Genomic DNA, 13,913 nt, shown 5'->3' on the forward strand with positions numbered 1-13,913 from the left:
TAAAGTTGTGTGCTTTGGCTGCTGATGATTCAGCTAAGAATCATGGGGTGGTACATACCATAAATAGGGTTTGATTTGTTGTCCCCTTTTTTGGGTATTAGGAATGCATTAAAACATTTTAGATTCCAGTTTGTTTGAATTACTGTGTGGAGCCTTTCTGTGTGACTCTGCATCTGCTAGTTTGTTCTTACTGTAATCAGTGCTGTGCTACAGTGCTGTTATCATTATAGTTAGGTTAGCGTTGCCTCATACTGTGTAATGGTTCTACTAAGAATACATCAAATTGAACTGGAGCCTGTATAAATCTTTGTTTATTCCTTTACCATTGAAAAGAACATTAAGTATATAAAAGAACTGTTGCTAGTGTCACTGGCTCTTTGACTTGGTTGGGGAATTAAGCTATGAAGCATTAAGAAGGAAATTTGAGTGTCACGTGCATTGGAGGGGGTATTTTATCTGAGCTGAGAAGGGTAGAGAGACTTGGATAGGAAGAATAGGTTTTCAAGAGAGTAGATGTTACAGTGCTATCTTGGTTTACGGCATGCTTATTGTCTGGGTGAATTTTTTTGGTGGTACTCTTGCTCTAAAGAGATAATTCAAAATTTCTTTTATTTAGTAGTTCAGTCCTAACAACCTAAGAATTTATGTTCTAATAACTTAGTAGCTTTTTAAACAAATACCACACATAAATTGAAAGAAAAAAAGACTAATTTCATTCTTAACCACCATTATAAGTGCCACTGGAAGTCAGGGATACATTCCAAGAAATGTGTCACTAGATGATTTTGTTGTTGTGCAAACATCATAGACTGTACTTACACAAACCCAGCTTGCCACACACCTAGGCTATATGTTACACTACTTGTATATGCAGCCTGTTAACATCAATGTGCAGTGCGTGGCTGTACAGAGAGATGTTGAGATTATTATACAGTAATCTGAACTCAGATTGTGCTGGGGGTTTATACGTAAATTGTCCTTGAGGAGATCTTAATATTGAACTACAGAATGCTTTGTTTCTTTAAGCTGCTGTGTTTACATGGATTAGGTTTGTGAAATTGTCGTACCTTCATGTGCCTATATAATTGAGAAATACATGTAAGTGCTAGCCATTTTGAATCCAAAAATAGATCACTTAAAAGAGGTAAATAACTTCGTTTTAAGTTGACATGTATACTTAGAGCAATTTTTTTTGTTTCTTTGGTGTACTAAAGTAATTAATATTGGAAAGAATTATTTAGATGAATGAAGGTAATTTGATGGTTTTTATCTGTAGTTATTGAAAAAGTCTAATAGCATTCACTGTGGGCATGTTTAAAAATTGTTTTCTTTTTTTGGTAACCAATCGTTTTATAGTGTTGACATTGTGAAGGATGGTTAGGGTATTTATTCTCACCATATTTAGTAGTGAAGAGAGCTATGTTTTTAAAGTCATTATACTATATATAGTGTGTCTTTTAAAATACTTCTTGATAAGTGAAAGCTGTTTTTAGTGTTTTTGTTCCTCTGTTCCTTACTGTTGTCATTCAAAAAGTGTTCTAATTGGAGCTACAAGGAGCAATATGTTACGTGGTAAGGAGAATAAAAGAATATTTCTTTTGATCACAGTCTCTTTCAGAAGTCTTAATCTATTTTAATGTTGAAGAAATTACTATATACCATCCTGTTTGTGTAGGCATTTTAATGTGGGTGGCTTTTATTTTATTTTTACTTCAAACCTATACATTCATGTATCATGATTAATGTAGGACCAGTGCCATTTCCCTGAATATGGGGCCTTTGAGGTCTATTATGTAGTAAAATATCCACTTAAGGTGGAGTTTAAACGTCAAATACTTGCAAAATACACAGGTGTTGTTTTTCTGGAATTCAAGAGAATTTAGTCTTTTGAGAAATGTGGAATTCTAGATACTTTTCAGTCTTTTACAGTCCCCTCCTCCATTTGATCGTTTGTGTGCATGTGTGTGTGAGACAGAGAGACTCATCTTTTTCACACTTTTGTGAAGCACACAACTTAGGATACCTGTATACCGCTCTTTGTGCTAAGAGTTTATCATTTCATGTCAAATATAATTAATCCAACTGGTAGGAACAGATTCATGGCTGTAATAGTGTATGTTTTATAGAGGGTAAGATGATCCCAATTTATCAGGTGAAAGTTTAGAGTGTAGTATGAATTTAATATCGAATAATTTCCAAGTGCCAGGAGTTCATATACATTGTTTTGTTTAACTTAAAACACTAGCTACCAAGTTTTCATTTTACAAATGGGGCATCAGAGAAGTTGAACTTGTTCAAAGTGTCAGACACTACTAAGAAAGTAGAAACTTGAATGTAGGCTTGTCTTGCAGTAAGAATGTGTTCTTAACCATTGCATATTATTTCCATCCTCATTCCTCATGTCTCCATGTAAATTTCTATGTGTAAATATTTGTAAATCTGTCCTAAGTAATAGGAAAAGCAGCAAATTGAGTTACTCAGATTCAGCAATGCCAGTCATTTATAATAGGTACTCCTTGAAACAGATATTAAGAATTTCTTTGGGTCATGCTGAGTCAATTTTGGATTATTTACAAATGTGGTTTTGATTTATTTGCATATTTAGTTATGGCAGGATAACACCCATAATTTGAAAGGTAATCAAATCCTAACAATGTTGGAATAGTACTTCAAAAATAGGATTTTCAGAACAAGTTAACTTTTAACATTTATAGCAGGGATGTTTCAAGACACAGGGCTACTGGTTTCACTGACATTGAATTTTGGGGTTGTAGAACAACATTGCCTCATTCTTTATAATGGCTGCGTAGACTATTTAATTCTATTGATGGAAACACAGATTTGCTGGTTATTAAAAATTGCTGCTGCCCTTAATACCCTCTTACAGCTTTGTACACACACTTTTTTCACATGTGCACAGGTGTATAACTGTGAAATAAGTTTCCTACAAATGAAATTGTCAGGGTCAAAAGGTATGTTTGAATTTCATTAGCTGTTGCCAGATTGCACTCCATAGAGATTTTATCTACTCTGACCAGTAAAGAATGAGCAAATGGTGTGTTTTCATACCCTTGCCAGCACTGTGTTGTGGACCTTCTTTCTTCTTTGTCAGTATTGTAAGTGAGAAATGGAATCTCATCATGGTTTTAATTTGCGTTTCTTTTGTATGAAATGGAGCATCTTTACATGTGTTTATGAGCCATTTGTATTTCTTTCTGGAATCTGAGGCTTTCTTTCAAGAAGTATCACTACCTGGTTGACAGTCATTTGTAAGATACTACTTAAAATGCATCCCAGTAACAGAAGGTAAATTGGAAAGAAATATACAATGTTATCGGATTGATGGGATTTGATACCTGGTCATATTGTTTTGAATTTTATTTTATGCTATTACACTTGTCCCAATCCCCCCCCCCCCCTGCATTGTTCATATTTGCCTGTCACTGATTTGTAGGAGCTTTTTAAACAAAATTAGCATTTTGGGTATAAGATGAAGTTTTTGTGTAGTTTGCTATGTCTTTGCTTTGTTTGTAATACAGGGGTTGGCCAAAGAAGTTTGCAGTTGTATGTGAGGTTTTTCTTGGGTTATATATTTATTAAATTATTGTGTTTTTTATTAACCTATTTTTTTTATCACACCAGTACTTCATGCCATGAAGAAACCTTATGTTTTTTTCAGGTGTTTAATTAACAACTTTTTAAAAACATTAGATTGTGCATCATATCCTGCCAAAGTTTTTTAAAAATAGCTTAATCCCTGTGTTCTAGTACAGGTTTTTTTGTTTTGTTTTTGTTTGGAACACCTTTGATTAATCAGACCTTTGGGAGGTGGGATGAAGTTCAAGATAGGAATTTAGGAAGGCTCTCTACTCCCCCCCCCATTTCTCCCTCCATCACCATACACACCACCCCAGATAACAGTGAGTTATTGGGGGTTGCATTCATAACTTGAACATTAGTGATGTTTTTTAAAGTTATGAATAATACATAGTTTGCTTAAATATTTTTTTACGGTATTTTGGAAAACATTTTTTACTGTTCTGTGGGTCTTTTGTGATATTTTTAGGAACCAGACAACTTGACATGCTTCAAAAAATTATACATAAATGTAGGTAAACACAAAACTATAAACCAATAATGTGTTTGCAGTCCATAATGTTTTGCCATGCATACTTTGTTTGTATCCCAGTTGGTGATGTTGACTGGGGTCAGAGTTGGTTGTTGGCTTCTAGTTGTACTATGCTGCCTGTGTGTGCCCATTGCAAAAATAGTTAGGCTAAGTTGATACTATTCAGCACTCTGGCATTTTTGTTTTTTATTTTATTTGGAAATAGAAACTTTCTAACTTCCTCCAAGGATGTTTTTGCTGCTTTAGTCACCTGCTTTGCTTAATTGACCCTTTTCTACCTCTTGTTTAACTTGATTAATTCACACTAGTGTTTCTCACACTTTAACAAGTGTCAATCACATGAAAGCTTTCGTTTTTAATATTTTATTTGTTTATTTATTTATACAGAGGGGAAGGAGAAAGAGAGGGAAAGTAATATCAGTGTGGGGTTGCTTCTCAAGCACCCGGCACCCCCCACTGGGCACATGCCCACAACAATTCAGGCATGTGCCCTGACTGGGAATCAAACCGGTGGACCTTTGGCTCGCAGGCTGGCATTCAATCCACTGAGCCACAGCAGCTGGGGCAGAATCGCATGAACACTTTATTGATAGAGCACAGATTGCTACATTCCTCCTTTTCCCAGGTGATGTGGATGACTTTCATGTGGGTCCTAGTCCCAAAACAGGAAAACACTGGATAATAGGGAAGGTACTTGGTAAAATTCGGACTTTGGCTCTCCTATGCAATTTTTGTTTAATACTTTATTATTGAAACTTCAAAACTGTATAATCACAATTTTATTATTATAACACCCTATTCTTGTGATCCACCCCTTAGCCTGAGTAAATATTTCATTACTACTATAAAATGTAGTACAAGTTGACTTAGGTAAAGAAAAAAGGCTATAGTTGTTGCAGGAGCACCAGTATCCAATTCTGCCTTTTCTGTGCTGAGTCAGGTTACTTTTTTTTTTCTTTTTTTTTTTTAGGAAAAGGGTCATAGCATCTACACACACACAGACACACACACTGATCTGGGACTCTGGGGGAAGTGTTAGTGTAGGAGGGGCCTAGGATTGGAATTGGTACACTGATACCTAGTGTTGGTAAGCTGTTAAACTGGTTTTGAGTTGCTAGAAAAGTTAACTGCTTATCCCTGGAGTCTGTCTCTGGAACCTAGAAGTAAGAGAATTTGGGCTTAGTTGACCATTTAACTTAATAAATTTAATATACATAGTTGTTAATAAAGCAAGACAAATAATAGTTTCATTAGTCTTGATTTACAGTATTTACAGTCTGCCATTTGTAACATTTCCCCTCTTAGAAAAATACGAAAGAATGAGTATTTGGGTCTGCTCTGCATTTGAATACTTCTGTATTGTGGTCATCTGAACCTTGGGGAATGTTAGGAGGTAAAAGGTCAAAGGAAAGAGTTGCTTTTCTAAAATCTCTATTAAGGATTTTTCAAGTTAAAGTCTGATAACTTTATCAGTTATGAATTTCTTACATTTTTTAACATTGGAAATTTGTATGCATTTCACAATCTGAGGGTGGCAGTTGGGTGCCTGTGAATTCTTAAACTTGATCTAATTTTACATATTGTCACTTCAATCAAGTAATGTACATTTTTGGAACTATGTGTTGAGCTCATTGAAATGCCTTAAAAATACAACATTAGGATTCCATATTAAAGTGAGTAGGCTTGGAAGCTGAGCAGCGGGCTGTAAATTTGATAGTATTTAAATAAATATTTGTTGTTGGAAGAGTGAAATTCTTTTTCCTTATTTTTTTTCTTTTTTTGCCATATAAAGGAACAGGCAAGAGCTTTGTGGAATCTAAGGTGCTTACCCACAAGAAGATGCAACTACTTATGTTTTGCAATTAAGATAATGTGCAAAAAGTTTGCCTGTCTCCTGTCAGTATTAACTAACATCTAAAGGCAGGAGAAATTACCAAATGCCCTCAAATAGATCAAAGACATTTCAGAGCAACTAGAAGCTATTATGTACCTGATTCATGCACTGTGCTACAGTATCGTTATGGTATTGAGTCATAGTTTAATTGACACATTTTTTTCTTTCACGGTCTTAATATAAAACAGTCTTGCAGATAATTCTGTGTCTATTCCAGAAATGTGTTCAGGTGAAATAGAGGATTTATTTCTCTTGTACACTGTCAATTTGTTGAACTTACTGCTCCAACAGATGGCATTAGCTAAAAGTATCAAGTTGGTCCCTGAAAGATTAGGTTAGACTAATTTGTGAAAAATAGAGCCAAAATAGTGAAGTCATAAATGATGACCTCAGATTTTATACCGCTTTTAAATCTGTAAATAAAATCATGGATTTTGTATTTAACGAAATGAGCTGTGACTTCAGTATTTGCAGGCAGACTTTGTTTTGTCCAGGTGCCAAAGTAAGGATAGTTTTGTAGTAGTGACAGTAGTAGCCAGAATTAATGGACAGGAGATGGCTGACTTAGACAACCATTCTGCAAACCACTTTTCAACAGGTGCCTGGATTCCAAATTAGCCGACTTTCCTTGAGTTTCCCTCTCTTGGGTTCATTGATCTGGCTGCTATCATGTGGCTTTTCTCTTGGTGTATTTCTGTCAGCATTTCTTCATTACTAATGCTGTTCCTCATTTCATGAATGTATTTGTGTGTGTCATTCTTTATGATCATTTCATTGAATTGGGTGGGGCGGAGGAAAGGGAGATGGTAAACCCATCTGCTCTCTTAGCCCTTTCGAACCAGGAACCTGTTGTAGCTCAAGTAAAGGATTATTAGGGCTTTATAGAAATGCATGTTTGCATTCGGTAACGTTTTAGTGATGTGATGTTATAAAGCAACTTAAAATGATTTCTTAGTTTGTTTTACAAGTCGATTATTTGTATGTCAAATTTTGCTTTGGTATTTGTGTGAAATCATGTGATCATTATATTTTGTATCAGACTTTTCTTGGTGCATTTTAATATTGCAGTCGTACTTGACTAGATTTGATCATGTGTAGCATGTTTGATATATGCTCTAAAGTTTAATTTTGCAAATGATTATAAAACAATAGTACAAAATAAAATAGTATAAAGCAGTTTGTTCGGGTAGAGCTTTGGGGCAAATTTTTGACTTGTATGATGTTTTGCATTTCATTTTTATGTCATAAAATTTAGTTTTATAATCTCTAAAAGAAACTTGACCAACACATTCTTTGTGAATATAGGTACATGACTGATGGGATGTTACTTCGTGAAGCCATGAATGATCCTCTCCTGGAACGTTATGGTGTGATAATTCTTGATGAGGCTCATGAAAGGACTTTAGCTACAGATATTCTCATGGGTGTTCTGAAGGAAGTTGTAAGACAGAGATCAGATTTAAAGGTGAGGTAATTTCTTTCACTTACTTCGTTCATAAACATTTATACATATAAAAAAGAGAACACATACTGGTTGCTAATAACTTTTTTTAAAAATATTTTATTTATTTATCTTTAGAAGGGAAGGGAAGGAGAGAGGAAGAGAAACATCAATGTATGGTTGCTTCTCGTGCATCTCCTGCTGGGAACTGGCCCCTGCGGGGAACTTACCTGCCACCCAGGCAAGTGCCCTGACTGGGAATCGAACTGCGATCCTCTGGTTCGCACGCAGGCCCGCCCTCAATCCACTGAGCTACACCAGCCAGGGCTCTGCTAATAACTTTTTAAAAAATCAACTGTAAGAGAAGCAACCACTAAGTTACCTACATTGGTGTTTTCCTTCCTGATCTGTTCTGCTGTGTCTGTTTGACTTTATTTATAATTCTGAGTACTGTATTTTTAAGCCAGATCTTTTCCATTTCTTACACATCCAGTAGTTTTGTAAACCTTCTGTTCACCTTGCCCTATATTATGTACAGGGGCCTGTAAGGATCAAATCTTTGTCCTTGTCCCAACATAAATATACCTATTATAATTCATAATGCTGGTGAGTGGGAATAGCTATACTGAGAACAGTCTACATCTTAGAAATACATTTGCTTATCCTAAGTTTTTTTTCCCTTCTCTCATAACCAGTTGACTATTATAACTGTTGATAGGAACTTAAACCTGACTAATCTTTTTTTATGTCTAAGTATATATTTATAAAAACAAATTATGCCTTTGAAGAACTATATGAGTACTACCCTTATTAATTAAGCTTTTTGAGCTGTTGAAGTTTTAGGGGAAAAGTCAAAGTAGGAATTAATGACTCAGTGTTTTGTGGGGGGGAGCCCTGTTATGTAAATTTTTTTAGTCTTTCCCTCTTTATTTCTTTTTTTAAATATTGTATTTCTTTATTTTTAGAGAAAGGGGAAGGAAAGGAGAGAGGGAAAGGAACATCAATGTGTGATTGCCTCTTGCATGTCCCCCACTGGGGACCTGGCCCACAGCAACCCAGGCACATGCCCTGACTGGGAATTGAACTGGCAACCCCCTTTGGTTCACAGGCTGGAGCTCAATCCACTGAGCTACACCAGCCAGGGTTATTTAAGTAAACTTTTAATGGGTTAGATAATGTATGATTTACATAGAAGGAGGGTAATTGCACAATCATGCAGCCCTACACCTGAACAAAACAACCTTTTGTAGTTGTGTCTTTTTTAAAAAGGAAACCAATCCCCTCCCCCCCTACCCCAGGAATCTTTCTAAAGAAATCATGTTTATTAAAGGTGATTTGGAAGAAGGGAGAAAGTTCTTACCAGTGTCATTGATTCTTTCTGTTTTTCCCCATGTGCAGTGTTCGTGTGTATATGTTTTAGTAATGGGAGCAGTAATCATAATGCACATTAACGGTATCTTTTACTAATCTTTTGCATTAAATGTGATCTTATGAGCTTTGGTTTTTAAGGTATTTTATGAAGTTCAAATTGTACTCTATTTGATGTCAGGTTTATTTCTAATTTTGTTAAATGTAAATAACTTACTGCCACTCAGTCTTTCTATATTTACTTTTTTGATCACAATGTATTAGTGAGAAGACTTGTAGGCTTTTTAAAAAAATAACATACATATTAACAGTAAATATTCCCTTTTTTCCCTTCATTAATACTAGTTAATCCTTAAAGGCAACTTCATATAATTTACTTTTTTCACCCCCCTAGGTTATAGTTATGAGTGCCACTCTAGATGCAGGAAAATTCCAGATTTATTTTGATAACTGTCCTCTCTTAACTATTCCTGGACGTACACATCCTGTTGAGATCTTTTATACTCCTGAACCAGAAAGAGATTACCTTGAAGCAGCAATTAGAACGGTGATCCAGATTCACATGTGTGAAGAAGAAGAGGGAGATCTTCTACTTTTCTTAACTGGTCAAGAGGTATTGTCATTATTTGCTTCGTTATTTAGCTGTTGGTGTATTATTTCTATATGCAACAACTTTAAACTTTACATATAGTAACCATTTTTTTACCCCAACATTTAAAGTTTTTCTTCAACCTGATTGTATTTATATACCAAATAATATAAACCTTATTATCCATGTACTCTAGGAATGCCTAGTTATATCAGCAGTGTTTGTGTTCTAGTTAATTATCTTAAGAATGTTCGATGCTTTTTGGAAGTTCAAGATTGAGCAGTTTCGTCTCTGTTTGGGAGAGGCTCAGGTGGTCACTGGTGTGTGTAACTGGCAGTTTTGCTGAGATATGAGGCTGAATCACAGCAGTTGTGAAGTAAGGTTATCACAGTTATTGAAGCTTGTGAGTGAGCTCGGTTAACTCCGGTATCCATTCGTCATCAGTGAGTGTTTGTGTTTTGTTTTTGTCTTATTTCCCATGCTCAGTGAGGATCAGAAGGAATCACTGGAATTCCTCAGAAATTATCTTAAGATACAAATTTTATTCTCTGGTGCAGCAAACTCATTTTTCCAGACTTATTTCCAGCAAGATGTTTCTAGGTGTGCTGTGAAATCCTTAAGTGGCTACACAAGATGAGGAAAAGCTATCTGGGTAAAAGCTTTTATAAAGCCTTTTAAGAAAGGTTTTTCTTAGAGCATGTTGTTTACTCTAGTGGGCTTTGTGAATTTTCTAGATGCTTCTCAAACTACTGTGCATGAAGATCACTTAGAAATCTTGTACATTCTGATTCAAAGGTCAGGGGTGATCTGAGATTATGTATTAACAAGGTTCCAAGAAACATTGCACTTCTCAAGGGATAACCAACAAGGCTCAAGAGCCAGCAGTGCTGTTCCTTAGAACTGTCTGCGAGCGTTGCCGGCAGTGTTCTTATCTGTGGTGTTCACTAGGCCACCAATGACATTTGGCTTTTTAGTATTTGAAATGTGGCTGGTGAGAGGAGGGACTGCGTTTTAATTTTAGAGAATTTTAGTTAATTTAAAATAGCTACATGTGCTGCCTGCCCGCCTGTGTGTTCACTAGTTAAGACTTGCTTTTACATTTTTAAAGGTTTATAAATTAAAAAAATGTGCAGTATGGATGGGATATGAGTGCAGAGTCTGAAATATTTTGGCCCTTTATAGTGAAAGATCTGACCCTTGCTCAAGAACATGTTTTCTCAGGTGTGGTCGGTGGATTGCCTGCCCAGGAGAGAAGAGCTTGCAAAAACAAAGCAGGTTCTTGACCCTGTTCTGGACTTGCTGAAACATGTGAAATTTGAGGGAGAAGTGTAGTAATCTGCATCTTCACAAGTTCCTCAGGCCATTTTTATATTTTCTTAAGTTTAAAGTTCTCTGCGCTAGAGGAATGTTTTAGTGCCTGTGGTGCAGTACTGCCACCAACTTAAACAGTGCTGTGGGAAATTGCTGTAGTTGGTTTTCTCAAGGTCTGCTGTGTTATTACTGTGTTATTAGCCCACACAAGAATGTGAACTCATATTTTGTGGTCAGATTCGACAGGGATGCTTGGTGTATAATATTTGAGTACTTTTTTGGTCCATTTCTTCAGTATTGTCTGTAATTTATAATTTGTACTCCATTGGCTAAAGTTTGTTTTCTTTACAGCAAGGGTTTCACACTCAACACTATGCTTTAGGCCAGTTAATTCTTTGTTGTGGGGTGCTCTGAGTGTTGTAGAGTGTTTACATCTCTTGCTTTTACTCATTAGATGTGGTAACACTCTTGCCCCTGGTTGTTACAACCAGAAATGTTTATGAACATTGTCAGATGTCCCCTGGGGGTTCAAATCATTCTCAGTAAAGATTGAATCATGTAATACTTGTTCTTTGGGGAAATAAGATATATTGCAAATTCCATTTTACACATAAACCTCTGTTGATACTAGTCTTTTCTATGCATTTTGAATGACAGAATTTTTGTATACTGTACTGTAAGCAAGAGTGCTCCATGCTTTTCTGGTGGCACGCAAACCATATTTACCCTCCTGTAATGCAGTGTTCAGGGATTCATTTTGTCCTTTTGTGTCTGGTCTTTATAGTTTCTCGCTTCCTCCAAAAGGCACGGTATATTTTTAAGTGGCTATTTAAAATAGTTACTATTTTCAGATAACCAAGCATATTAGAGTTCTATCAGAAATACTGGATGTCCTCATAGTGAGGACCTGAAAGGCTTTTGTATGAGTTGGTATTTTAGCAACTTTCACTTAGCTGGGGAAGGGAAGGGAGTAAGCCTCATGGTTTTTCATACATGTGCCATCGGGGGAGTATAATATGTCTTTCAATAAAGTGTCATGGTAATTGTGAGTTAGATTTATAAGTGTCCAAATAGGTTTTTGAGTTCTTTTTAGGTGACTAGTCTTGAATTTGAAGACCTTAGGGGAGGAGGTAGCGGAGAACCTGGTGTACTTTGTTTCATTGGTTGCGTGTAGTAGCACAGATTTAAAGATAGGGAAAATAATTACTGTTTCTCGTGTCTTTGACCTTTTGTTATTTTTTTCTTAGTTAAACCACAGATTCTGGGAATTCATTGCTCATAAATTGAATAGCATCCATAAAATTTAGTTACCTTATGAAATTTTAAGACCACATAATTATCACCATTTTGACCACCTAATAGTGTCTCTTTAGTCATCTGACTTAATTTGGGAGAGACCAGTTTCGATTGGGGAAAGGTTGGGAAAGATTGGAATTCCGAAATGTATTTTGTTTTATGCTAATACTTAAAATCTGAACTTACGGAGTCCTTAGGGGAGCTATAATACTGAATTGGATAGGAATGTAATAGAAACAGTCAATTGTAAATGAACATTTGAAGGTGTTGAAACCCTTCATTCTCCAAGCAGCATTGTTTTATCTTTAATTTTGCTGAGTACAATGTCTTTTCCACATATAGAGACTTCAGATGATTTAAATCATTGAGGTCCAAATTAATTTACTCACAGATTCGATACCTTTGGAACTGCAAGTTCCAAACCAGAAACTCCCGAATTTTCTGAATTCTCAGTATTGCCGAAGACTGAGCAAGATGGTTACTTTGTGCTGATGATGGTCTGTGAGTCCTGTCTGTGGTCTTCTGAACTGTGACAACATTATGAAAGTTGCGTTAGCTTTAGGGGGACATTTTGTTGCACAGTTTTAAACCTTAGTCATTAGAATCTTGTTTATATAAAAACGTAAGTGGTGTTTGGAGATGTCTTTATATTCTATGAAATGACTTCGTTTTAGCTTGATATGCTTAGCAGATTGGATAGTCTAGTCCCAAGTAAAGTTGAATTATCTTCTTGTTAAAATTCTGGAATCTGCAAATGTACATTTGGGTCACTTAGTTTATTTAACACTGATATATGGATGCTTGGTGACTTCTAACCATTTTCTCGCTAATTACATGCTTAAATTAATAAAATTGAATATTCTGAATATTGGCAGCCATTTTTCTTTTGTTCTGGAAAACCTAGTTTTGCATTTTTTGATTTTGAAGATACTTATTTTTTTATTGCATACCAGTAGGGGACATTCTAATCTAGGTACAATGTTTGAAATCACTTTTTTTCAAAAGTCTGTGATTCATTTGTTTTATACATATTTTTTCAGTGAATAACATTTATATGTATATTTTAGAAAGTGTGGGTCTCAAAGGGAACTATTACCATCGAATCTTCAATAGTACTTTTCTGTGTCATAATTTTCAAGACCATACCTGTTGTTTTAAGAAAACTAGTATGTTTGATACATAAAATGACCCAAAAAACACTGTTTAATTTCCCAGAAACTTTGCATTCTTGAACCACACACAAAAAAAATGTTGTGCTTTGATTTAAAATAATTTCAAGGAAAATTTTAGTTTGAAATAAAAATAGAGAATAAGTTCACCCAATAAGGTTTTTCTTTTTATTCAAAAATTGTCTTCTGGCCCTGGCTGGTGTAGCTCAGTGGATTGAGCGCAGGCCTGCGAACCAGAGGATCGCAGTTCGATTCCGAGTCAGGGCACATTCCTAGGTTGCAGGCCAGTTTCCAGCAGGGGCCATTTCCCAGCAGGGGATGCATGAGAAGCAACCATACATTGATGTTCCTCTTCCTCTCTCCTTCCCTTCTCCTCTAAAAATAAATAAATAAATATTTTTAAAAAATTGTCTTCTGAATAAAAGAATTTTTTGATAAGGATAGCTGATGGTTGAGTCCTTCACTGGACAGATTGCAAGTTATCTATTTTAATATATTTCTAAGTTTAGCTGAATTAATGCTTTAGTGAAATTTAAAGTTTATTTCACTCCTGATTTTTTGCCAGTTGCTAGAGCCTCCATCTATTACCTCTCTGTCTCTTAACACTGAGTTTCATTGTGTGTCCTCTCTTTAATCCTGGATTGGAATGCAAGTGTTGTATTGAAGTAGTTTTCTGTTGGAGGGATATATTTGATGGTGCTCTAAGATATTTGGGT

The 13,913-nt window shown here is 35.6% G+C and overlaps 1 protein-coding gene across 1 annotated transcript in view; it reads left to right on the top strand.

Annotated features, from left to right (window-relative positions):
- The window catches only part of DHX15 (DEAH-box helicase 15), a 54,383-nt gene that overhangs the window by 18,527 nt on the left and 21,943 nt on the right, over positions 1-13,913 (top strand). The window contains exons 4-5 of the mRNA XM_037044925.1: positions 7,329-7,488; positions 9,227-9,445. Coding sequence (XP_036900820.1) covers positions 7,329-7,488; positions 9,227-9,445 — 379 coding nt within the window. The remainder of the gene's footprint in view (positions 1-7,328; positions 7,489-9,226; positions 9,446-13,913) is intronic.

This window comes from Sturnira hondurensis, unplaced genomic scaffold, assembly GCF_014824575.4.
Source record: "Sturnira hondurensis isolate 20B ecotype Veracruz unplaced genomic scaffold, ASM1482457v3 Scaffold0000780, whole genome shotgun sequence".
Lineage (NCBI taxonomy): Eukaryota > Metazoa > Chordata > Mammalia > Chiroptera > Phyllostomidae > Sturnira > Sturnira hondurensis.